The following is a 26,676-nucleotide window of genomic DNA, read 5'->3' as shown; positions in this document are numbered from 1 at the left end:
CCACCATATTTCCCTGTACTCATCACTTTGTCATGCTGTTGGGCAGCACATGAAAAGCTCTGTATTATACAGAATGCCATATTACCAGACAGCAACTTTTCTGCACTGCCCATCAACATACAGGTATAGTCTATGGTGGATTTGGAAATCCTAATTGTTAATAAAACAAAACATGACCAAAAGTCGTATTTAGAGCATATTGCAGAGCTATTGTACCTTTAATGGTAAAAATCTCTGGGCAAGACACCTACCAAAATTGCAAGTTTGTTTGAGCAGGGCTTTCTCTTCCCCTTTCTATAATTGTAATGAGCTGCCGTATATATTGGTGCTATATAAATAAATAAATAAATAAATAAATAAATAAATAAATAAATAAATAATAATAATAATAGGGTCCTCACCTCCTTGACATGTCCAAACAGCCAGTGACCCGGGGGCCCAGGAAAGCTTTGAAAAGCTGTTTTCAGTTTTCTCCATCTTTTATAAAGTGAAATCAATTTTTGCAGCAGAAGAGCCAAACAGAGCAGGAAAACTAACTGCAGGATCTGATATAAAGTCACTGAAATCCAGGGGAAACCCAAGATCGTCCACAGCTTGGAAGCCATGGTATTACTCTAACTGGTTCTCTGCTACTGAATCACATGTCCTGAATTAAATAACAAACTCATAACCAATCCAATCAGACACTCAGACCTCATGCCTGTCCTCTTTCCAAAATCTGAACGTTTAAAACACTGTGACACCACCTGCTGGTGTAAAAATGACTTGTTAAGTTACATTTAGGTCTCTATTCATTAATCTCCAAAATTGATACAGATAGTTTGAAAACTTTAATTTGGCTCAATTCATTTTAGTTTGATTGATACATTCTCTTTAAACTTAATTTCAATACTAGCGTATAAAACGGCAATTACCGTATATACTCATGTATAAGTCAATCTCATGTATAAGTCGAGTGCAGTTTTGTGACCAACAATTGTGAAATATGCTATGGATAAGTCGAGGGTAAAACTTGGGGCTATGAAATTTTTATAATTATACACACACACACTCATACAAACACACACACTGCAGTATATACACACACACTCATACAAACACACACTCTGCATTATACACACACACTCATACAAACACACACACTGCATTATATACACACATTCATACAAACACACACTCTGCATTATACACACACACTCGTACAAACACACACTCTGCATTATACACACACACTCATACAAACACACACTCTGCATTATACACACACACTCATACAAACACTCTGCATTATACACACACACACTGATACAAACACACACTCTGCATTATACACACACACTCATACAAACACTCTGCATTATACACACACTCATACAAACACACACTGCATTATATATGCACACTCTGTGTGTATATAATGCAGAGTGTGTGAGTTTGTGTGAATGCAGAGTGTGTGTGTGTGTATATAATGCAGAGTGTGTGTTTGATATGAGTGTGTGTGTATAATGCAGAGTGTGTGTTTGTATTTGTGTGTGTTTGTGTGTGTAGTGTGTGTGTGTGTGTGTGTAGTGTGTGTGAACTGGGTGGGGGGAGGGCATATTTATTATTTTTAATTTTTAATTTTAATATTTAATTTTTTAATTTTAATATTTAAATTTTTTATTTTAATATTTTATTTTTTTATTTTAGTATTATTATTTTTTATTTTATTATTGATTTTTTTTATTTTAATATTTTAATTTTATTTAATTTTAATATTATTTATTTTTTTATTATTGATTTTTTTTTTCATCCCCCCTCCCTGCTTGATACATGGTCAGGGAGGGGGCTCTCATTCCCTGGTGGTCCAGTGGATGGGCACTGTGTAGGAGGGAGGCTGGCAGCCAGCTGTTACTTACCTTTCCTGCAGCTCCTGTCAGCTCCCTTCTCCTGTGTTCCGGTCAGCTCCCACTGTAAGTCTCGCGGTCTGAGTGCCGTGCGGAGTGCGAGATTTACAGTGGAGGAGAAGCTGATCGGAATGGAGGAGAAGGGAGCTGACAGGAGCTGCAGGAAAGGTAAGTAACAGCTCACTGCCAGCCCCCAACAGGACCGCCGGGCTTATAATGAGCCCGGCGGTCCTGGTCTGTATTATGGCAATGTAAGTTGCCACAATACAGACATTGACTCGAGTATAAGTCGAGTGGGGGGTTTTCAGCACAAAAAATTTGCTAAAAAACTCGACTTGTACTTGAGTATATACGGTAGCTGAATAGGCTCTGGCTATTAAAACAAACAGATTTGGAAGCAGTATTGAGATTTGATAAACTATATATCCAAAAGAAACTTAATCAATCAGGAACTTAAATGTGCCCCTAAATCACATTATCTTCCTGAAATGCTTTATGTGTGAAGTGTGTTCTATTATTTTTCATTTTACATAGTGCAGATTTCAATATAAATTGGTAGATTCATAAATTAACCTTCTTACACTCCTCTGGCTGTCAATCAAAACACCAGTCCTGCTACTTCCTGGTTTGGTAAGTTCCATAGAAGAAATAGCATTTTTTTTTTAGTAAAATATGTTTGAAGCAGTCAGTTTCTGATACCAGTATTCTTTGTGATTTACGTTATTTTTATTTAGACATCTAAGCCCTGTTAAGAGGGAAGTGTCATTTTACGGGTATTTTGTTAATATGATGTTTACTTATTGCTATATTTAACAAATATGTGTTTGTGAGGTGTGAAAAATAAAACTAAATGAAGAAAGCCACACCTCTTTATCTCTGAACTAGGCGTTTTTGAACAGTTCGACTTCTTACCTGAGATCCACTGGATGCCATTTCCCACCTCTGTTACCATCTCCCGAGAGCCAGACGTTCTTCCTTAGGAACTTCCATAAGTTTTAATGAGCCAAGCCTTGCAAAGTAAGGCTTGGCTCATTGGCTGGGAGCGTCAACTGATTGCATGGCTTACAAAAAGATAGAAAATATAAGTGGAGCACTGAAATACCTGTACAAATGTATAAACGATATATATGGATGACACCATATTATAGCCTGGCTCTAGTGGTATACGCCTCGGGATCTTTAAAAGGGGATCCACTACCCTTTCCTTGCATCCTCCTGGTATCTTCCACTCCCAAAAAATATGTAAAGATGCAAATGGGAAGGTATCCAATTGATCAGGAAGAAATTTATTCAATAAAATAAAATGAAGAATAACAATAAAACTAATAACAAAGATTCAATTGAATCAAAATAACATAACAAAAGTCCTTCAAACCAAAACGCGTTTCGCCAAGAGCTGGCTTCCTCAGTTGGTGTAGATTTTCAAATGGAGCTTTTCCCGCTTTTATATGGTGTAGATTGCTTGATTCTCGGCATCTGTGTGAACGGACGTCTAATCCATGGGACGTATACCTCATTGGTGCGTCCATGCTGGCATCCGTGAACCCGGAAATCCAGTCCGTGGAACGCACACGTAACCGGTCTGTGAGGCGTACACGTGACCGGATGACGTGTACGTTTGCGTGTAACTTACTACTCGTCTTCCTATTGATTCTATCAAAAGACAAATATATAGGTGAAGCAGAGAGACTATTATCGGATGTCCAGACATATAGGAAATTAACATCTAATCCGAGCCGGGAAGTTGCAACAAAATTTGAGGAATTTATTAAAGAGGGATTAGATAATCTTATTTTATCCGATTCAGAAGCAAAATATCTGAATATTCAAAATCCACAAATCCCAGTGTTTTACTGTTTACCGAAAATGCACAAGCACTTAACAGATCCACCAGGGAGACCCATAATTTCTGGAGTAGATAGCATTTCGTCAAGGACATCAGAATATATTGATGCCCTTCACCAACCAATAGTTGTGAAGAATGTTACATACTTGAAGGACACAATACACAGATTTTAAGTAATATTATATGGGAAGAGAATTACATATTAGTAACCTGTGATGTGAGTTCCCTTTATAGCATTATTCCCCACAATAAAGGAATTGAAGCAGTGCAATACTTTTTAGAACGATCTGATTTTAAACAGGAACAGATAGATTTTATCAAAGAAGGGATATTCCTCATTTTAACCAATAACTTCTTTTGGTTCAAAGACAGTTTTTATCTCCAAATCAATGGGACGGCGATGGGGACCAAGTTCGCACCCAGTTACGCCAATTTATTTATGGCGTACTGGGAAGAGACATTTATTTTGCATAGTCACTTTGCAGCGAACTTGGTCACCTATCGCCGTTACATTGACGACATATTTTTTATTTGGAAAGGAGACGAAAGTAAGTCTGGAACATTTTTTAACCTTTTTAAACAACAATGATTGGGGGATCAGACTTACCTCCACTCACAGTAATTCGGACATCAATTTTTTAGATTTGAATATTTTTATAGAAGAAGGAACACTTCATACCAAAAATTATTTTAAAGAGGTAGATTGTAATGGATATATAGACCTAACGCGTTGTCACCATACCCCATGGCTTATAAATGCACCAAAGAGCCAATTCATGAGGCTAAGAAGAAATTGTACGCAAGAAAGAGATTTTCTAACACAGACACAAGTTAAAAAGAATCAATTTTTAGAAAAGGGGTATAAGGAAAATAGTTTACAAACAAGCATTGAGGAAATTAAAAGATTGAAAAGAAGTGATCTACTTTCTTACAATAAAAAGAAAACACAAGATGTAGGAAGAAATAAGTTTAAGATCCCGTTTGTTTGTGACTTTTCAGCGAAGAATAAAAAAGTAAGATATGCCATTAATAAATATTGGCATCTGCTACAAGATGATCTAATTCTTAAAGAAATTTTGCCACCAAAACCTCAAATAGTGCATAGGGGGTGTAAAAACCTTAAACATTTTTTGGTTATTAGTGTTCTAAAAGACCCCTCCAGTAAAAATGAAAATTTCTTAACAAAAAGTAAAGGATTTTATGTATGTGGGACATGTCTAGCATGCAGGGAAACTAATAGTAAAAAAAGAAATATAAAAAAACCACCAAAGAAATTAGTAACAAAGAATATGTTATAAGAGATCAGTTGACCTGCTTTTCTAAAAATATCATCTACCTCCTAATATGCCCCTGTAATAAAATGTACATAGGGAGAACAATTAGATGTCTACATATTAGGGTTTCCGAACATATAAGGAACATCAAGAAGGGTATAGAAACACACAGTGTCCCTCAGCATTTTAAACAATATCACAGTCAAAATCCACAGGGACTCACATTTTGTGCACTAAAGTTAATCAAGACGAAATGGAGAGGTGGAGATTTTCTTCAATAAATTGGGAAGGAAGAAATGTCATTTATTTATAATTTTAAAACTTTAGTTCCGTTTAGATTAAATTTAAATTTCGAGTTATGCCATTTTTTATAAGTATTCCTTTTTTATAGTACATCTCCACCTTACCATTGAGATTCCTCATTTCCCCAATGTATTACTTTTAAGTGTATTGATTTATAATGGGTAGGATTCCCCATTTCTCACCATTTGCACTTTATATTCACAACTTCTGTATTTATATTGTGGATGTCCTTTTTTACTATTTTAGTTAATCAGCCCCCTCTTGTTAGGTTTTCCTTGTAGGTTGGCATATTAAGTATTTTATCTTGGAGTCATTTCAGTTCTTATACTTGTTTTATGATATATATTAATATTTATATGCAATCTGTTCTTATGTCTCCTCTCTCTTGTTTATCCTCCTTTACCTTTTTCAAATGAACTATAAATGCAAGATTGGACTTATTAAGAATAAGGACGCTATGTGAACATTTTCATCAATGGACCAAGTGGAATGCAGATATGCGTTCCACGAAGAATCAATAGGAAGACGAGTAGTAAGTTACACGCAAACGTACACGTCATCCGGTCACGTGTGCGCCTCACGGACCGGTCACGTGTGCGTTCCACGGACCCGATTTCCGGATTCATGGTTGCCGGGTAAAACCAGCAGCTGACAGTATTTGGTTGTGCTGGTTTTAATAAAGCTTTTGCCGTTGCCCTTACCCACTTAACATGGTGCTGCGTTACTTAATGGGAAGGAAAGGGTAACGGGATTTGATGACTGAAGGAGTTAGCAGTCATGGCAACTCCTCAACTTTATCCTGTCTCCTAAATAACTCACTTCATCTCAGTCATATTTCCAGCTTAAGAACTAAGGACTTAATATTGTAAGACAAATTATGAAGCTGCAATGAATTAACATCAATTTAAAAAAAGGAGCTGAACTTTGACTCATTTTACTAATTCAGCTATTTTGACTTTAATTCAGTTTTAAGTTGACCAAAACACTTCACTCCCGGTTCCTTCATTATGAATCTGATCATGTCGGATCTGTCTTTAGAATTCTGAGAAAGGAGCTATAGATACCAGCCAGACACAATGTGAGAGCAGCCAAGGTTTACACTGGAGTTTGCAGTTATTGGAATGTAACCATTCGACTGCACAAAACACCCAAAAGGAACGCACATTATTCATTGATTCCTGTCCTGCAACTTATGTACAATACATTGTGCGGAGCAGCGATTGTTTATGTGCCGTCTATACCAGCTGCTATCTCTCAATGTATCTCTCACTTTGAACACATCATTTTTCATAACCGTTCAGGGATATTTACTTTAAAGTGTATATTGTTGTGAATTAAACGTGAATTAAAAATAAATTCCAAATTTTAGGCCAAAGAAATTACTTAAAGGGAAAAATTCATATAGTCACCCATGTTTTTAGTTTATTTATTTTTACCTAGAACGTGAAATTCATTTTTAATTCACTTTACATTCACAACAAATATCTTTTGTGAATAATCCTGTAAATTTGTGTATTTCATTATAGTGTGCTCTTTCGTATAACACTCATCACCATCCATCATGATGAATAATATAATAATGAACATGAAGCCAATAATGAGATATATCTATTATGTATTATTAATTAGGACATTGCCACGGCTGATAAAATGGCCACACACAAGTTAACGTACAATGGATGAGACACAGGATAAAAAGTACTCATAGCCCTGCTAGAGTTGCAGTGCAGAGTATGTTGGGATATAGTGACTTTTATGCTGAATATAGTTCCTTCTTGCTGAAACTATTAGAGGCTGTGTTATATAGGAATTATTTCTTATTTGGTGATGGCATCTATAGGCAGGTTAGTAGTACTGTGATGGTGTCTAATGTGGCCCCATCGTATGGCACCATATTCATGAGCAACTTTGAGGAACAATATGCTCATGGTCACCCACTGATTAAGAGCTAAGCCTTGGAGTGGTGGCACTTTATTGACGTCATATTTGGTATCTGGAAGAGCACCCATGAGGAGTTACAGACTATATTTAATGACATCAATTGATGTGATAATACTAGGAAATTTACTGTGAACTGGAGTACTCAACAAGTTTTTTGGACTTGAAGGTCAGGACACTGAACTGACTGACAGAAACACTTCCCTACATTATAAAGGCATCCATCGTCTTAGTACTTACTATTCTTTACCCTGTAGCCAGATGACCAGAGTGGTTGGAAATGTATCTAATGAAGAGACCGTACAGGGAGATTGGGTGAGATGGCCTCTATATTTGTCCATAAGGGATGATATTCTATGGATCTCTTGCTAGAGAGGGAAGTTGCACTGTCCATTGTCAGGAAATTCATATGTCAACAAAGAACTGGAAGGAGTCCTATACTATGTAGAGTCCAGTTTGTTAGTCAATACAACCACTGGAGCTGGGGGATACCATGACGAAGAATTGGGGGATTTTACAGAAGTGGTTACCAGGGATACTGTCCTACTACATGTTCTTTTAAAAGAAACTGTAACATGTTGGCCATTGAAACTCAGAAGCTCCTGAGTCCTGACTGCCACTCCTTTTGGCACTTTCCATTGCCTAAACTGCTGTTCAAATAGGTCAGTTCCATAAGAATATTACATGTCATACCACTAAAATACTAAAATGTAGGTGTGACTTAATTTATATTGGAAAGGCTACCATGGGGGTGAAAGACCTCTTTGCAAAACATAAATCAACATTTAGGACTAGACCCATGGAAATATCCTTTCTTTAACATTTCATTATTGCAAATCATATCATTTCCCAACTGAAACATCCAAAAGTAGATTATGTTCCCCTGTGACGTAGAAGTGAGAACAGAACTAAAATGCTCTTGGTAAATGAGACATTCGATTCATATTCTTGATTGCTTGCAGCCAAAACGTATTGAATAGGGAATAAGATTTACATGTCTTTTATGAATTATATGTCTATTTTCTTATTAGTTTGGAATGACGCTCTCTAGGCACTTTGAAGAACATGGGGTATGGATTGGGCTCTATAGAATTGAGTGAATACTACTAACTGGAGTCCATCTAAGTCCATCTGGCCTTTCTGCTTACTAACTCAAATCATGCTATATACTTAGTCTGTTTTGTGATATATATATATATATATATATATATATATATATATATATCAGCACTTGGTTACTTTAATTTAAGAGAGGGCTTGTTGCTTTAAGACCTCTTAATGTTGCTGAATGATTGCTTTAGGTTTACATTGTACTGACATCAGCTATTTAAAAAATAATAGCAACAAACCATAGTCTGCACCATAGTGCATACGTGTTACAGTATCTCATGTCATTTTCTTTCAAATAGATACGTTTCCTATGATATTTCAATGATTAAGTGTATATTATATGCAGAGAAAGATTATAGTAGGCTTGCAAAAAACAAGACCAATACTATAACCCTATTACCCTTGTTTCAATTAACTAAACAGGTATTAGGCTAAGTGCCTTGATTAAAAAACACAAACTTTATTAAATCCCTATACGGGTAAATAAATCACACACAAAAAAATATATAAATGTAGTGTCACAAAATATGCTTAAAAAGGTACTGAGCTGTGTCTAATTAGGAGGGTGGATTGGAATAGTTATCCATGAATTGCAGTATAATAAGAGATATAAATTTGATCTGAGGTATAAAGAATAAATGAAATATAAAAATATATCTCTTAGTCTTGTTGCTTGTAAGTAGGAGGGTGGATAGAGTCCTTAGTAATGGCTATAACCGATATACGGGGCAAATTAAACTCAGCGATTCCCAAATTAGTTACAATTGTGTTCAATTTCGAATTACCATTGAAGTTTTGACACTTAGTCCTATTTTAACCCCTTAAGGACCGGCCTGTTTTTGCGATGTTTGTACGTTAAGGACCAGAGCAGTTTTAACACTTTTGTGGTGTTTGTGTTTAGCTGTAATTTTCCGCTCTCTCATTTACGGTTCCCATACAAGTTATATATTGTTTTTTTCACGACAAGAAGGGCTTTCTTTACATACCAGTATTTATATTATGTCATATATTGTATTTAAAAAAAATAATAAAATATTGTGAAAAAAAAAAAAAAAAAAACATGTTTTTGGACTTTTACTTGAAAAATCTTTTACTTATCTACAAAAGCTAATGAAAAAAACTGCTAAATAGATTCAAAATTTTGTCCCGAGTTTAAAAACACCCAGTGTTTACATGCTTTATTGCTTTTTTTTGCAAGTTATAGGCCTATAAACACAAGTAGGAAATTGCTGTTTCAATATATATATATTTTAAATGTATCAATAGTGACATTGTTACACCGTTATCTGTCATAAATCCCCGAAACACACCTAACATGTACATATTTTTTAAAGTAGACAACCCAGGGTATTCAAAATGGGGTATGTCCAGTCTTTTTTAGTAGCCACCTAGTCACAAACACTGGCCAAAGTTAGCATTTATATTTGTTTGTGTGTTAAAAATGCAAAAAACGCTAACTTTGGCCGGTGTTTGTGACTAAGTGGCTACTAAAAAAGGCTGAACATACCCCATTTGCAATACCTAGGGTTGTCTTCTTTTGCAAATGGTATGCCATCATGGGGCTAATTCTCATTCCTTGGCTACCATACGCTCTCAAAGGCAACCTAACCAATCTGACAAATTTCAATAAAAAAAAAGTAAAATCAAGCCTTATATTTGACCCTGTAACTTTCACAAACACTATAAAACCTCTACATGTGGGGTACTGTTATACTCAGGAGACTTCGCTGAACACGAATATTAGTGTATCAGAACAGTAAAACATATCACAGCAATAATATCCTCAGTGAAAGAGCTGTTTGTGTGTGAAAAATGCAAAAAACTTAACTTTCACTGACAATATCATCGCTGTGATATGTTTTACTGTTTTGAAACACTAATATTTGTGTTCAGCGAAGTCTCCCGAGTAAAACAGTACCCCCATGTACAGGATTTAGGGTGTCATAGAAAGTTACAGGGTTAAACACAGTGCTAGCAAATTAAATTATCTGGACTTTTGGCCTGGGTTGGCAGGCAGGTCCCTCAAATTGCAATCATTAAAATTACTTAATTAGGTAAAAATATTACATAAATATGCACGTAGAATTTTAATATATATACATATTTATGTATTTGACGTCTACGTGTATATTTATGAAATTATTTATGTAATTATGTATGTGGACATATGTATATTTTGTATTATTTTTATTTATTTATTTATACATAGATATATATATCATTACATTCTAAGTGTATTTTGATATAAATATATATATATCAATATCAAAATACTGTTAGAATAAAATTTAATATATATATATATAATTTTTTTTAAATTATTAAAAATTATTTTTATTTTTTGTTATTTATTTTTATTAACATATTATTTGTATTTTATAATAATATATATACCATATATATAGTTATTATATATATTGTATATATTCGTGTGTAATTTAAATATAAGTGTATTTTTATATTAATATACGTATATATAAATATAAAAATACACTTAGTGTGACATTATATATATTATATATATACATATATTATATATAGGTATATATAGATATAATACATGTATATATATCATATATATATACACACATATTTTTTTTTTACACCGATTTCTTTTTTTTTACACTTTATTTTATGATTTTTTACTTGCAGGGAGACTGCCTGTCAGCACAGACAGTCCCCCTGCAGGCAGATACACAGACCCCTATTGCGGTCATGTGATCGAGTGATCACATGGCCGTGGGGTCCTGATCTGCCGAGGGGGGACTGCCCGGGCAGACAGGCAGTCCCCCTGGACCGGGAGGAGAGCTGATCGCCGCCGTGGGACCGACGGCGATCAGGTAAGTTGCCCAAAACCGTTATGACGGTTCAGGACCGTCAGCGGTCCAAACGCACGTTTTACCGCTGACGGTCCTGAACCGTCAGCGGTCCTTAAGGGGTTAAACAAGTATATTTACTTTACTTTTTTGTTTTTAAAGCCCATTTGTTTTGAAACTTTCACGACATTTATATATTTTTTTGTGTGTGGTTTATTTACCCGTATAGGGATTTAATAAAGTTTGTGTTTTTTAATCAAGGCAGTTAGCCTAATACCTGTTTAGTTAATCCAAACAAGGGGAATAGGATTAGTATTGGTCTTGTTTTTTGCAAGCCTATTCTAATCTTTCTCTGCATCTTCATGTTGGTTCAGTTATGCCCTAATTACCCTACAACCAATACAAACTTGGCGTCAGATTTTCTCTCGCTAAGTCTGTCTATACAAGTGTATATAATACCTTAAATAATCGTTTGTGACAAATTTGATTTCTCTATTCCCATTATTTGTTTTTAAATGAGCAGTTTGTTTACTTGTTACAATGACAAGCAGTTTGAAACAATTGATCCCATGACCGTTCTTTGTAATTATACGTGGTGCGTATTTTGAAAAGGTTATATATTTAACAGTCCAGTCAGCTTAAAATTTCAAAGTTTATTATTTTTTCATCATAGTAGTTTATTCCTCATACTTTTGCAAAGCTTCCGACAGTCAGAATTCAGTCCAGACTGGACCTACACTGGGATGTACATCTATATTTTCTGGCTATCCAGTTGGCTGTTTTGATTTCTTAAATTTCTGCTAATTGGCATAACCCCATTTACAGTTATGTAAAAGATCCGCTATGCTCTCCTCATGCAGAATGGGTGCTACCACTAGGAAGATGATAACTCCAAAGATTTAAATACAAATGAAAAGAGTAAGAGGTTAAGAGATGATGTTTACTCAAAGTGACCAATTAGCAGAGGAGTCCATTCTCTGGACCACTCCCGGCTGACAACCTAAGCCATCAGGACCAAAAATATGTCAATAACACATTCAATGTACTACCAACGGCATCTGATTAACTGGTCATCTGATTGACAGGATGCAAATCTATACACTGTAATAATAACAAATTCTTTCTTAGACTGGTTTTAACTGGCTCTGATGAACCCTTTATCTGAAAAATACTTTGGGATGATAGAGTTTTAATTTACAACAGTTTTTTTTTTTTTAACGCATGGAACCTCATTTTACAACTGTCAGTACTCAATCCTGCATTCCCATTCAGTTGCTCTAACTTCTGATTACTCTAGACTCGAGGACAATAGTATTTATTTGCCATATTGTTCAACAAACCCTAAGCCATCTTTTCTATTAATTTGTAACAGTGTGTCTTTTTACACTTTTATTAAAATAGCGTTATAAGCCTTCTTATCCTCTTCTTTTTATTTGTACTGCAAGTGCATGTCATTGTCAAATATAAACTACTAATCCCCACGAGTGGAGTCTGAAATATAAGAGGGCCCATTCTATTATTGATAAACATGTTCCTATATGGCAGTAATAATACTTTTAAGAATTTATTAGGCCTGAGGTAGTGGGGAGCCCGTGAGTGTGCACCGACTACTGCCTCATTTTTGGCTTGCTTTTTTCAGATACACATGGATTCCATTTTTGGAGCGTAGAACAAGCTGGGGCACTATCAGAGGCGGTTTAGATAGATCTGGTAAAAGCTCAAAACGGTTTAAGGTTAATGCCACAGACACTTTCATTTCATTCATAGCGAAGTTCTGTCCAATGCAGTTCCTGAGATAACAGATAGGGAAGAATATGTCAATTTTTAAAAAAATTTTTTTACCTTTAAACACAAGAAAACCAAAACTGGATAATTACCTACAAAGATTACTATGCATTGTCGTCTAAAAATATTTGCACACATTTTACTTTTTTATATCTTCAAAATAAAACTGTCACCTAACTTTCACATTTCACCCAACTTTTGTGAGATGTGTGAGATGCCTGGCGTGTCCGTTTAATAATATAAACCCACCCAGTGTAACTGACCTACACAGTGCACCTAACTTGTGCGGGAGCCTGGAGTATCCCTTTAATAATATAAACCCACCCAGTATAACTAACCTACACAGTGCACCTAATGTGTGCGGAGTGTTCCTTTAATAATATAATCCCACCCAGTATAACTGTAACCTAACCTACACAGTGCATCTAACGTGTGTGGGAGCCTGGAGTGTCCCTTTAATGATATAAACCCACCCAGTATAACTGTAACCTAACCTACACAGTGCATCTAACTTGTGTGGAAACCTGGAGTGTCCCTTTAATAATATAATCCCACCCAGTATAACTGTAACCTAACCTACAGAGTGCATCTAACGTGTGTGGGAGCCTGGAGTGTCCCTTTAATAATATAAACCAACCCAGTATAACTAACTGTAACCTAACCTACACAGTGCACCTAACGTGTGTGGGAGCCTGGCGTGTCCCTTTAATAATATAAACCCACCCAGTATAACTAACTGTAACCTAACCTACACAGTACACCTAACGTGTGTGGGAGCCTGGAGTGTCCCTTTATTAATATAAACCCACCCAGTATAACTAACTGTAACCTAACCTACACAGTACACCTAACGTGTGTGGGAGCCTGGAGTGTCCCTTTATTAATATAAACCCACCCAGTATAACTGTAACCTAACCTACACAGTACACCTAACGTGTGTGGGAGCCTGGAGTGTCCCTTTATTAATATAAACCCACCCAGTATAACTAACTGTAACCTAACCTACACAGTACACCTAACGTGTGTGGGAGCCTGGAGTGTCCCTTTATTAATATAAACCCACCCAGTATAAGTGTAACCTAACCTACACAGTACACCTAACGTGTGTGGGAGCCTGGCGTGTCCCTTTATTAATATAAACCCACCCAGTATAACTAACTGTAACCTAACCTACACAGTGCATCTAACGTGTGTGGGAGCCTGGAGTGTCCCTTTAATAATATAAACCCACCCAGTATAAATAACCTATACAGTGCACCTAATGTGTGTGGAGTGTTCCTTTAATAATATAATCCCACCCAGTATAACTGTAACCTAACCTACACAGTGCATCTAACGTGTGTGGGAGCCTGGAGTGTCCCTTTAATAATATAAACCCACCCAGTATAACTGTAACCTAACCTACACAGTGCATCTAACGTGTGTGGGAGCCTGGAGTGTCCCTTTAATAATATAAACCCACCCAGTATAACTGTAACCTAACCTACACAGTGCTTCTAACGTGTGTGGGAGCCTGGAGTGTCCCTTTAATAATATAAACCCACCCAGTATAACTGTAACCTAACCTACACAGTGCATCTAGCGTGTGTGGGAGCCTGGAGTGTCCCTTTAATAATATAAACCCACCCAGTATAACTGTAACCTAACCTACACAGTGCATCTAATGTGTGTGGGAGCCTGGAGTGTCCCTTTAATAATATAAACCCACCCAGTATAACTAACTGTAACCTAACCTACACAGTGCAGCTAATGTGTGTGGAGTGTTCCTTTAATAATATAATCCCACCCAGTATAACTGTAACCTAACCTACACAGTGCATCTAACGTGTGTGGGAGCCTGGCGTGTCCCTTTAATAATATAAACCCACCCAGTATAACTAACTGTAACCTAACCTACACAGTACACCTAACGTGTGTGGGAGCCTGGCGTGTCCCTTTAATAATATAAACCCACCCAGTATAACTAACTGTAACCTAACCTACACAGTACACCTAACGTGTGTGGGAGCCTGGAGTGTCCCTTTATTAATATAAACCCACCCAGTATAACTAACTGTAACCTAACCTACACAGTACACCTAACGTGTGTGGGAGCCTGGAGTGTCCCTTTATTAATATAAACCCACCCAGTATAACTGTAACCTAACCTACACAGTGCAGCTAATGTGTGTGGAGTGTTCCTTTAATAATATAATCCCACCCAGTATAACTGTAACCTAACCTACACAGTGCATCTAACGTGTGTGGGAGCCTGGCGTGTCCCTTTAATAATATAAACCCACCCAGTATAACTAACTGTAACCTAACCTACACAGTACACCTAACGTGTGTGGGAGCCTGGCGTGTCCCTTTAATAATATAAACCCACCCAGTATAACTAACTGTAACCTAACCTACACAGTACACCTAACGTGTGTGGGAGCCTGGAGTGTCCCTTTATTAATATAAACCCACCCAGTATAACTAACTGTAACCTAACCTACACAGTACACCTAACGTGTGTGGGAGCCTGGCGTGTCCCTTTAATAATATAAACCCACCCAGTATAACTAACTGTAACCTAACCTACACAGTGCATCTAACGTGTGTGAGAGCCTGGAGTGTCCCTTTAATAATATAAACCCACCCAGTGTGACTAACTGTAACCTAACCTACACAATGCATCTAACGTGTGTGGGAGCCTGGAGTGTCCCTTTAATAATATAAACCCACCCAGTATAACTAACTGTAACCTAACCTACACAGTGCATCTAATGTGTGTGGGAGCCTGGAGTGTCCCTTTAATAATATAAACCCACCCAGTATAACTAACTGTAACCTAACCTACACAGTGCATCTAACGTGTGTGGGAGCCTGGAGTGTCCCTTTAATAATATAAACCCACCCAGTATAACTAACTGTAACCTAACCTACACAGTGCATCTAACGTGTGTGGGAGCCTGGAGTGTCCCTTTAATAATATAAACCCACCCAGTATAACTAACTGTAACCTAACCTACACAGTGCATCTAACGTGTGTGGGAGCCTGGCGTGTCCCTTTAATAATATAAACCCACCCAGTATAACTAACTGTAACCTAACCTACACAGTGCATCTAACGTGTGTGGGAGCCTGGAGTGTCCCTTTATTAATAATATAAACCCACCCAGTATAACTAACTGTAACCTAACCTACACAGTGCATCTAACGTGTGTGGGAGCCTGGAGTGTCCCTTTAATAATATAAACCCACCCAGTATAACTGTAACCTAACCTACACAGTGCATCTAACGTGTGTGGGAGCCTGGAGTGTCCCTTTAATAATATAAACCCACCCAGTATAACTGTAACCTAACCTACACAGTGCTTCTAACGTGTGTGGGAGCCTGGAGTGTCCCTTTAATAATATAAACCCACCCAGTATAACTGTAACCTAACCTACACAGTGCATCTAGCGTGTGTGGGAGCCTGGAGTGTCCCTTTAATAATATAAACCCACCCAGTATAACTGTAACCTAACCTACACAGTGCATCTAATGTGTGTGGGAGCCTGGAGTGTCCCTTTAATAATATAAACCCACCCAGTATAACTAACTGTAACCTAACCTACACAGTGCAGCTAATGTGTGTGGAGTGTTCCTTTAATAATATAATCCCACCCAGTATAACTGTAACCTAACCTACACAGTGCATCTAACGTGTGTGGGAGCCTGGCGTGTCCCTTTAATAATATAAACCCACCCAGTATAACTAACTGTAACCTAACCTACACAGTACACCTAACGTGTGTGGGAGCCTGGCGTGTCCCTTTAATAATATAAACCCACCCAGTATAACTAACTGTAACCTAACCTACACAGTACACCTAACGTGTGTGGGAGCCTGGAGTGTCCCTTTATTAATATAAACCCACCCAGTATAACTAACTGTAACCTAACCTACACAGTACACCTAACGTGTGTGGGAGCCTGGAGTGTCCCTTTATTAATATAAACCCACCCAGTATAACTGTAACCTAACCTACACAGTGCAGCTAATGTGTGTGGAGTGTTCCTTTAATAATATAATCCCACCCAGTATAACTGTAACCTAACCTACACAGTGCATCTAACGTGTGTGGGAGCCTGGCGTGTCCCTTTAATAATATAAACCCACCCAGTATAACTAACTGTAACCTAACCTACACAGTACACCTAACGTGTGTGGGAGCCTGGCGTGTCCCTTTAATAATATAAACCCACCCAGTATAACTAACTGTAACCTAACCTACACAGTACACCTAACGTGTGTGGGAGCCTGGAGTGTCCCTTTATTAATATAAACCCACCCAGTATAACTAACTGTAACCTAACCTACACAGTACACCTAACGTGTGTGGGAGCCTGGCGTGTCCCTTTAATAATATAAACCCACCCAGTATAACTAACTGTAACCTAACCTACACAGTGCATCTAACGTGTGTGAGAGCCTGGAGTGTCCCTTTAATAATATAAACCCACCCAGTGTGACTAACTGTAACCTAACCTACACAATGCATCTAACGTGTGTGGGAGCCTGGAGTGTCCCTTTAATAATATAAACCCACCCAGTATAACTAACTGTAACCTAACCTACACAGTGCATCTAACGTGTGTGGGAGCCTGGAGTGTCCCTTTAATAATATAAACCCACCCAGTATAACTAACTGTAACCTAACCTACACAGTGCATCTAACGTGTGTGGGAGCCTGGAGTGTCCCTTTAATAATATAAACCCACCCAGTATAACTAACTGTAACCTAACCTACACAGTGCATCTAACGTGTGTGGGAGCCTGGAGTGTCCCTTTAATAATATAAACCCACCCAGTATAACTAACTGTAACCTAACCTACACAGTGCATTTAACGTGTGTGGGAGCCTGGCGTGTCCCTTTAATAATATAAACCCACCCAGTATAACTAACTGTAACCTAACCTACACAGTGCATCTAACGTGTGTGGGAGCCTGGAGTGTCCCTTTATTAATAATATAAACCCACCCAGTATAACTAACTGTAACCTAACCTACACATTGACCCAACTTATGTGATAGCCTGGAGTGTTCCTTTAACGTTATGATTGGTAGTTCCACAGTTTAATGAGACAGCACATGCATTAGAATGTATAAAATCTCAATGTATCTTTGTCTCCAATTTGAAAAGATTTTACATAAGTGTTATTTTGAAAACAATAATACATTTGTGTATTATACCTTGATCCTGCTGCAAAGGGGATATAAGCATGTGAGTGTCTATTAGAATTTTCAGGAGAAAACCGTAGAGGATCAAATACCTGGAACAAATAAAGAAAAAATTAATACTGGGAAAATGTATTAATAATTCAACTCAACTTCACAAAAACAGCTCGGAGATCATAACAAACAGGTACCTCTGGGTCCTTCCACACACTGGTGTTCCGGTGGATGCAATACATGTTTAAAGTAACTACAGCGCCTGAAACACACAAATTAGTTTTATTAAAGTTAAACATGTCAGGTTTCTGGTCAATGGTCCTTTTTTATAAAACTCATGTTTTGTGTAAAATAAATAAATAAATAAAGCGGGGTTGCGGTCTCACCTGAAAAGGGGATGAAATGACAATCCAGCCCCCAGCCTTTCGGATCATTCAGGGAACACGGCTGAAGTGCTCCCTGCATGGTCCCAGTGTCATTTGCACAGCATGAGTGCGTCCAATGATTCGCTTGTGCTGCCCAGAAACAGTTTCCCATATGTTTCACTTTAACATACACACTCACTGACAGAAAGACATGCACTCTCACATTCACTGACAGACACACACATCCACCAACAGACACACTCACTGACACATACATACTCACTGACAGACATACACTGACAGATACACATACACACTCACTGACAGACGCACACTCACTCACTGTCAGACACACACTGTGACACATACATACTCACTGACAGACATACACGGACCAACACACATACACACTCACTGTCAGACACATATACACCCAGTATCAGAAACACACATTCGCTAAAAGACATACTCATTGACTGACAGATACACACTCTCAGTTAATAGCATATTTTCCTATTTTGTTTTCCAAGCTGTTGTACACAGCAAACACAGATTAAAAGGAATCCATGTTTAAAATGGAATGAGGCGAAAATGTGATTCTTTGTTAAACTAATTTGCATATGCCCACCCAGAATCCTTTGCGGTTGTACCATCTGCAGTTTTGGGATTTCTGTGGGAAAAGCAAGTCTTATGGCTTGACTGGTGTGCAGATTTTTGTTTAACATTGTATTAACTATCCACAGACTTCAAGGGACACTATAGTCACCTGAACAACTTTAGCTTAATGAAGCAGTTTTGGTGTATAGAACATGCTCCTGCTGCCTTACTGCTCAATCCTCTGCCATTTAGGAGTTAAATCCCTTTGTTTATGAACCCTAGTCACACCTCCCTGCATGTGACTTGCACAGCCTTCCATAAACACTTCCTGTAAAGAGAGCTCTATTTAGGCTTTCTTTATTGCAAGTTCTGTTTAATTAAAGTGACACTATAGTCACCTGAACAACTTCAGCTTAATGAGGTTGTTCAGGTGAGAGCTACAGCTCCCTGCAGCCTTTTTCTCGTAAGCACTGTATTTTCTGAGAAAATGCAGTGTTTACATTGGAAGCTTGGAACACCTCTTGTTGCAGTCAATCAGACGGCCACCAGAGGGACTTCCGAGTTCAGAGGCCCTAAAAAGGTCTCATTCACGCCTGACGGGTGAATACTTCAGACGTGCTATCTGCACACAAAGCACTGTGAACGTGCTTTGTGTGCTGAGGCTGTCAGCACTGCTGTGGGAGGGGCTTGAGCTGACAGCTGAAGACCGAAGAGGAGGAGGAGGAGAGGATTCAAACAGTAAGTAAATGTATTTAGTGAGTGTGGGTGGGTGACTGAGGGTGAGTGGGTGAGGATGGATGGATGATGGGAGTGGATGATATGGATGATGGGAGTGGATGGATGATATGGATGATGGGAGTGGATGGATTTGGGGATGGATTTGGATGATGGGAATGGATGGATGATATGGATGATGGGAGTGGATGGATGATATGGATGATGGGAGTGGATGGATTTGGGGATGGATTTGGATGATGGGAGTGGATGGATTTGGGGATGGATTTGGATGATGGGAATGGATGGATGATGTGGATGGTGGGAGTGGATGGATTTGGGGATGATATGGATGATGGGAGTGGATGGATTTGGATGATGGGAGTGGATGGATGATGGGAGTGGATGTATTTGGATGATGGGAGTGGATGGATGATGGGAGTGGATGTATATGGATGATATGGATGATGGGAGTGGATGGATTTGGGATGGATATGGATGATGGGAATGGATGGATGATATGGATGATGAGAGTGAATGGATTTGGATGATGGGAGTGGATGGATTTGGGGATGGATTTGGATGATGGGAATGGATGGATGATATGGATGATGAGAGTGGATGGATTTGGATGATGGGAGTGGATGTATTATATGGATGATGGGAGTGGATTGATTTTGGGATGGATTTGGATGATGGGAATGGATGGATGATGGGAGTGGATGGATTTGGGGATGTATATGGATGAAAGGAATAGATAGAAATAGATAGATATGGATAGGTAGATAGAAAGAAATAGAAAGAATTAGATAGATAGAAAGGAATAGATAGAAATTATTAGATAGATAGAAATAGATAGAAAGAATTAGATAGAAAGAGATAGATAGAAAGAATTAGATAGAAAGAGATAGATAGAAAGAATTAGGTAGATATAGATAGATAGAAAGAATGAGGTAGATAGAAAGGAATAGATAGAAATAATTAGATAGAAAAAGATAGATAGAAAGAAATAGATATAGATAAATAGAAAAAAGTAGAAATCGAGTGTGTATGTGTTTAACCATATTTATTTAAAGTGTGTGTGTATGTTTAACGATATGTGTGTTTGTATGCAAACACTATATATAGAGAGATCTCTATATATAGTGTTTGCATGCAAAGTTTGGAGTAGGAGGGGGGTGGGCACACAGCGAGCTGAGCTGTCACTCAGATCGCGAACGCGCATTTCGCGCACATGCTCGGTAAAGCGCTGAGTGTCTTCATAGGGCGGCAGTCAATGCCGCTCTATGAAGAACGCGATTGGTGCAGCGCGAAGCCGCGCATGCGCACCACATCGCGATGACGAGAAGCGTCCTATTGGGCCCTGCGATTTCGTCATTTTGACGAAAAAGGGGGCGCGGCATGGCTGGGAGCTCGGCGCTGGAACGGAGGTAAGTTTTTAATATAAAAAAGCCTCGAAAATATTTTTTTTTTGCTGAAAGTACATATAAAAGCAAGAAGGAAGGCTGGGGGACCTGTCTTTCTTGCTTTTATATGTAGACTATAGAGTCCCTTTAAGATTTTCTTATCCCCTGCTATGTTAATAGCTTGCTAGACCCTGCAAGAGCCTCCTGTATGTGATTAAAGTTCAATTTAGAGATTGAGATACAATTATTTAAGGTAAATTAAATCTGTTTGAAAGTGAAACCAGTTTTTTTTTTATGCAGGCTCTGTCAATCATAGCCAGGGGAGGTGTGGCTAGGGCTGCATAAACAGAAACAAAGTGATTTAACTCCTAAATGACAGTGAATTGAGCAGTGAAATTGCAGGGGAATGATCTATACACTAAAACTGCTTTATTTAGCTAAAGTAATTTAGGTGACTATAGTGTTCCTTTCAGGTGGAAGGGGTTTTCAATCACAATTTTCCCCACCATAACCTATTTCTATTTTAGAAATATATGCATTAATTATACTTGCTGTATGTGGGCAATATGCTCAAATACAGATATTGTTTTTACATGCTGTTTTTACAACTTTACTACTAGCAATGCGTATTGGATATTTTTCTATATTTGTCATTGTTACTGTACGTGAGAAGACTTTACTGTGACATACTTTTATGTTTGACAAAACAGGAATCTATAGAAAAATGCTGTTTTATCAAATATGTGGATATAGTAACTTTGCACCACATGTTTCAAATAAATGTTATGGTAATATTTTTTTTTAAAATTCTTTATTTTTGTAGTGCTTAGAGTAACAAACATGCCTATATCCAGGGCCGGCCTTAGGCCTTTAGGCGCCCTGTGCGAAAAATCTTCACAGCGCCCCCCCTTCCCATCCCCCCTCCCCCACTCCTCCCCCCCCTCCTTCCCACACACCCTGACACACGCGCACACACAAACACATGCAGGCAGTCACACACAGACAGCCACACACAAACACACAGACATAGAATGTGAAGGCAGATAAGAACCATTCGGCCCATCTAGTCTGCCCAGTCAGTCACATACACAGGCAGACAGCCCCACACACACACACACACACACACAAACACACACACACACAAACACAGGTAGGCAGCCACACACACAGGCAGGCAGTCACGCACAGACAGCCACACACAAACACACATGCAGACAGCCGAAATTTTCGGTTCGCGAACGGCGAACGCGAACTTCCTCAAATGTTCGCGAACCGCGCGAACCGCGCGAACCGCCATTGACTTCAATGGGCAGGCGAATTTTAAAACCAACAGGGACTCTTTCTGGCCACAAAAGTGATGGAAAAGTTGTTTCAAGGGGACTAACACCTGGACTGTGGCATGCCGGAGGGGGATCCATGGCAAAACTCCCATGGAAAATTACACAGTTGATGCAGAGTCTGCTTTTAATCCATAAAGGGCAGAAATCACCTAACATTGACACCTGTCCTCAAAGCCCCTGATACACACTGACACAGAGCAGAATAGAGACTGTTCCCCGTCCTCAGAGACCATGATACACACTGACACAGAGCAGAATAGAGACTGTTACCCCTACATAGGGTCACTTGGCAGATATGGCGGGGTCGTGGGAGGGGGAGGATGACTTTCACCTCTTCCCCTGTTAGATTCCCGTTGTGCTGTGACATCACCCTTATACGCTGTGTAAAGCATACTATTTAATTTGATCAGCATGGCCACTTGAGTTTTCACGCTGCTTGTAGTTTATATATGGTTCACAAAAATCAAACAAACGATAAAGTAAACATGTAAGGATTCAGAATATTCTTTCAAACCCTTACACATTGTGTGTACATACTTTTTGTCTTAAGTTTGTGGCTTTAAAGAGGTTCACGTTGTTTCTATGATGTGCATAACATGTTCTTGTAAATGTTTGTTAAATTTTTCCTGGAATTTTAATTTTTGAATCTGAATAAAGATAGTCAAATCCCTGATACACACTGACACAGAGCGGAATAGAGACTGTTCCCCCTACATAGGGTCACTTGGCAGATATGGATTGACACCTGTCCTTAAAACCCCTGATACACACTGACACAGAGCAGAATAGAGACTGTTCCCCCTACATAGGGTCACTTGGCAGATATGGATTGACACCTGTCCTCAGAGACCATGATACACACTGACACAGAGCAGAATAGAGACTGTTCCCCGTCCACAGAGACCATGATACACACTGACACAGAGCAGAATAGAGACTGTCCCCCCTACATAGGGTCACTTGGCAGGTATGGATTGACACCTGTCCTCAAAGCCCCTGATACACACTGACACAGAGCAGAATAGAGACTGTTCCCTGTCCACAGAGACCATGATACACACTGACACAGAGCAGAATAGAGACTGTTCACCGTCCACAGAGTCCATGATACACACTGACACAGAGCAGAATAGAGACTGTTCCCCGTCCACAGAGACCATGATACACACTGACACAGAGCAGAATAGGGACTGTTCTCCCTACATAGGGTCACTTGGCAGGTATGGATTGACACCTGTCCTCAAAGCCCCTGATACACACTGACACAGAGCAGAATAGAGACTGTTCCCTGTCCACAGAGTCCATGATACACACTGACACAGAGCAGAATAGAGACTGTTCCCCGTCCACAGAGACCATGAAACACACTGACACAGAGCAGAATAGAGACTGTTCCCCGTCCACAGAGACCATGATACACACTGACACAGAGCAGAATAGGGACTGTTACCCCTACATAGGGTCACTTGGCAGGTATGGATTGACACCTGTCCTCAAAGCCCCTGATACACACTGACACAGAGCAGAATAGAGACTGTTCCCTGTCCACAGAGACCATGATACACACTGACACAGAGCAGAATAGAGACTGTTCACCGTCCACAGAGACCATGATACACACTGACACAGAGCAGAATAGAGACTGTTCCCCGTCCACAGAGACCATGATACACACTGACACAGAGCAGAATAGGGACTGTTCCCCCTACATAGGGTCACTTGGCAGGTATGGATTGACACCTGTCTTCAAAGCCCATGATACACACTGGGGGGAGCTACTGTCCTCCCCAACCACTGCGCGGTGGGTGGGGGCCATAAATCACAATGGGGGACCTACTGTCCTCCCCCCCTCGGCCCCTACCCCTGCGCGGTGGGTGGGGGCCATAAATCACAATGGGGGGGGCCTACTTTCCTCCCCCCCGGCCCCCATCCCTGCGCGGTGGGTGGGGGGCATAAATCACAATGGGATGGACCTACAGATAGGAGTGGAGTATTGTTCATATCAGTTTAATACCTTCCGCGTCTCCTATCAGTGGACGTGTATATGGCAGCCATTTTAGGAACCGCACACCTGGGACCAGAGCAAGGTCACCTCGTTCAAGCTGCTCTGGTTCCTTGATGAGCCAGCTGCCCGTGAGTTAACATGTCCCGTTGAGAAGCACTCTGTCCTGTAAAGCCTCACCACAAAAAAATTAAATAAATAACAGCACTCGGAGTGGTGAGTTTAGTAAATGTTCATATCAGTTTAATACCTTCCGCGTCTCCTATCAGTGGACGTGTATATGGCAGCCATTTTAGGAACCGCACACCTGGGACCCGAGCAAGTTCACCTCGTTCAAGCTGCTCTGGTTCCTTGATGAGCCAGCTGCCCGTGAGTTAACATGTCCCGTGGAGAAGCACTCTGTCCTGTAAAGCCTCACCACAAAAAAATTAAATAAATAACAGCACTCGGAGTGGTGAGTTTAGTAAATGTTCATATCAGTTTAATACCTTCCGCGTCTCCTATCAGTGGACGTGTATATGGCAGCCATTTTAGGAACCGCACACCTGGGACCCGAGCAAGGTCACCTCTTTCAACAGGCGACAAGATTTGGCCCTGTAAAACTCTCCTGGATATTATGTACAATTTCTATGGATATGGCATTGATTTATGTAACAGGGAGATGGAAGAAGATGCTTGGTCGGTCCTCTTACTTGAAATTTGTGGCACTGCGCGGGCAAGCTAATGTGCCACCAGATAGGAGTGGTGAGTTTAGTATTGTTCATATCAGTTTAATACCTTCCGCGTCTCCTATCAGAGGACATGTATATGGCAGCCATTTTAGGAACCGCACACCTGGGACCCGAGCAAGGTCACCTCTTTCAACAGGCGACATGATTTGGCCCTGTAAAACTATCCTGGATATTCTCTACAAGTTCTATGGATATGGCATTGATTTATGTAACAGGGAGATGGAAGAAGATGCTTGGTCGGTCCTCTTACTTGAAATTTGTGGCACTGCGCGGACAAGCTAATGTGCCACCAGATAGGAGTGGTGAGTTTAGTATTGTTCATATCAGTTTAATACCTTCCGCGTCTCCTATCAGAGGACATGTATATGGCAGCCATTTTAGGAACCGCACACCTGGGACCCGAGCAAGGTCACCTCTTTCAACATGCGACATGATTTGGCCCTGTAAAACTATCCTGGATATTCTCTACAAGTTCTATGGATATGGCATTGATTTATGTAACAGGGAGATGGAAGAAGATGCTTGGTCGGTCCTCTTACTTGAAATTTGTGGCACTGCGCGGGCAAGCTAATGTGCCACCAGATAGGAGTGGTGAGTTTAGTATTGTTCATATCAGTTTAATACCTTCCGCGTCTCCTATCAGTGGACGTGTAAATGGCAGAGATTTTTAATTGTTGAATCACCTCCCCTTTTTAGGCCAAGGTGGGAAGATGCTTAGACCACTGGTATATTGGTGCCATTTTGGAGGATTTTTTTTTGGTTTGGTTTTTGAAGCCACAGTGCTGCACCAGTGGTCCTAAAAATTAGGCATGTACACATGCCTGAAAAATTTGGTATTGTTGCAGCCGCTGCTGTAGCAGCGGCCAGAAAAATTGATGTTTGTTTCACAGGCAGAAAGTGCCCTAAAACATGGCGGCTTGAACCCTAGTTGGTGGCGGATAAGTCACGCAAGTCAAACGTCATTCAGAGCTAAAATACAGCAGCGTGTGGACCATTTTTAGCCCAAGGCAGCTCATCTCATCAGGCCTTTTTTAATCGAATGTATCGCCCAGTGTCAGTCCCTTCGGGATCCATCCCTCATTCATCTTAATAAAGGTGAGGTAATCTAGACTCTTTTGACCTAGGCGACTTCTCTTCTCAGTGACAATACCTCCTGCTGCACTGAAGGTCCTTTCTGACAGGACACTTGAAGCGGGGCAGGCCAGAAGTTCTATCGCAAATTGGGATAGCTCAGGCCACAGGTCAAGCCTGCACACCCAGTAGTCAAGGGGTTCATCGCTCCTCAGAGTGTCGATATCTGCAGTTAAGGCGAGGTAGTCTGCTACCTGTCGGTCGAGTCGCTCTCTGAGGGTGGATCCCGAAGGGCTGTGGCGATG

General features: G+C 39.6%; 2 protein-coding genes across 4 annotated transcripts in view; both read right to left on the bottom strand.

Annotated features, from left to right (window-relative positions):
• LOC134569000 (cytochrome P450 4B1-like) overlaps positions 1–635 on the bottom strand; it is a 28,458-nt gene extending 27,823 nt beyond the window's left edge. The window contains exon 1 of the mRNA XM_063427777.1: positions 402–635. Coding sequence (XP_063283847.1) covers positions 402–605 — 204 coding nt within the window. The 5' untranslated portion in view covers positions 606–635. The remainder of the gene's footprint in view (positions 1–401) is intronic.
• An 11,615-nt stretch (positions 636–12,250) lies between these two features.
• Positions 12,251–26,676, bottom strand: part of LOC134568997 (cytochrome P450 4B1-like) — a 100,223-nt gene continuing 85,797 nt past the window's right edge. For all 3 annotated transcript variants that reach the window (XM_063427771.1, XM_063427770.1, XM_063427772.1), the window contains 3 exons: positions 18,343–18,407; positions 18,167–18,246; positions 12,251–12,963 (listed from right to left, as the gene is read on the bottom strand). In XM_063427771.1, the coding sequence (XP_063283841.1) occupies positions 12,789–12,963; positions 18,167–18,246; positions 18,343–18,407 (320 nt within the window). In that variant the 3' untranslated portion in view covers positions 12,251–12,788. The remainder of the gene's footprint in view (positions 12,964–18,166; positions 18,247–18,342; positions 18,408–26,676) is intronic.

Source organism: Pelobates fuscus, chromosome 7 (genome assembly GCF_036172605.1).
Source record: "Pelobates fuscus isolate aPelFus1 chromosome 7, aPelFus1.pri, whole genome shotgun sequence".
Taxonomy (NCBI): domain Eukaryota; kingdom Metazoa; phylum Chordata; class Amphibia; order Anura; family Pelobatidae; genus Pelobates; species Pelobates fuscus.
Note: the sequence above shows the minus strand (reverse complement) of the source record. Positions and strands in the feature narration are given on the sequence as shown.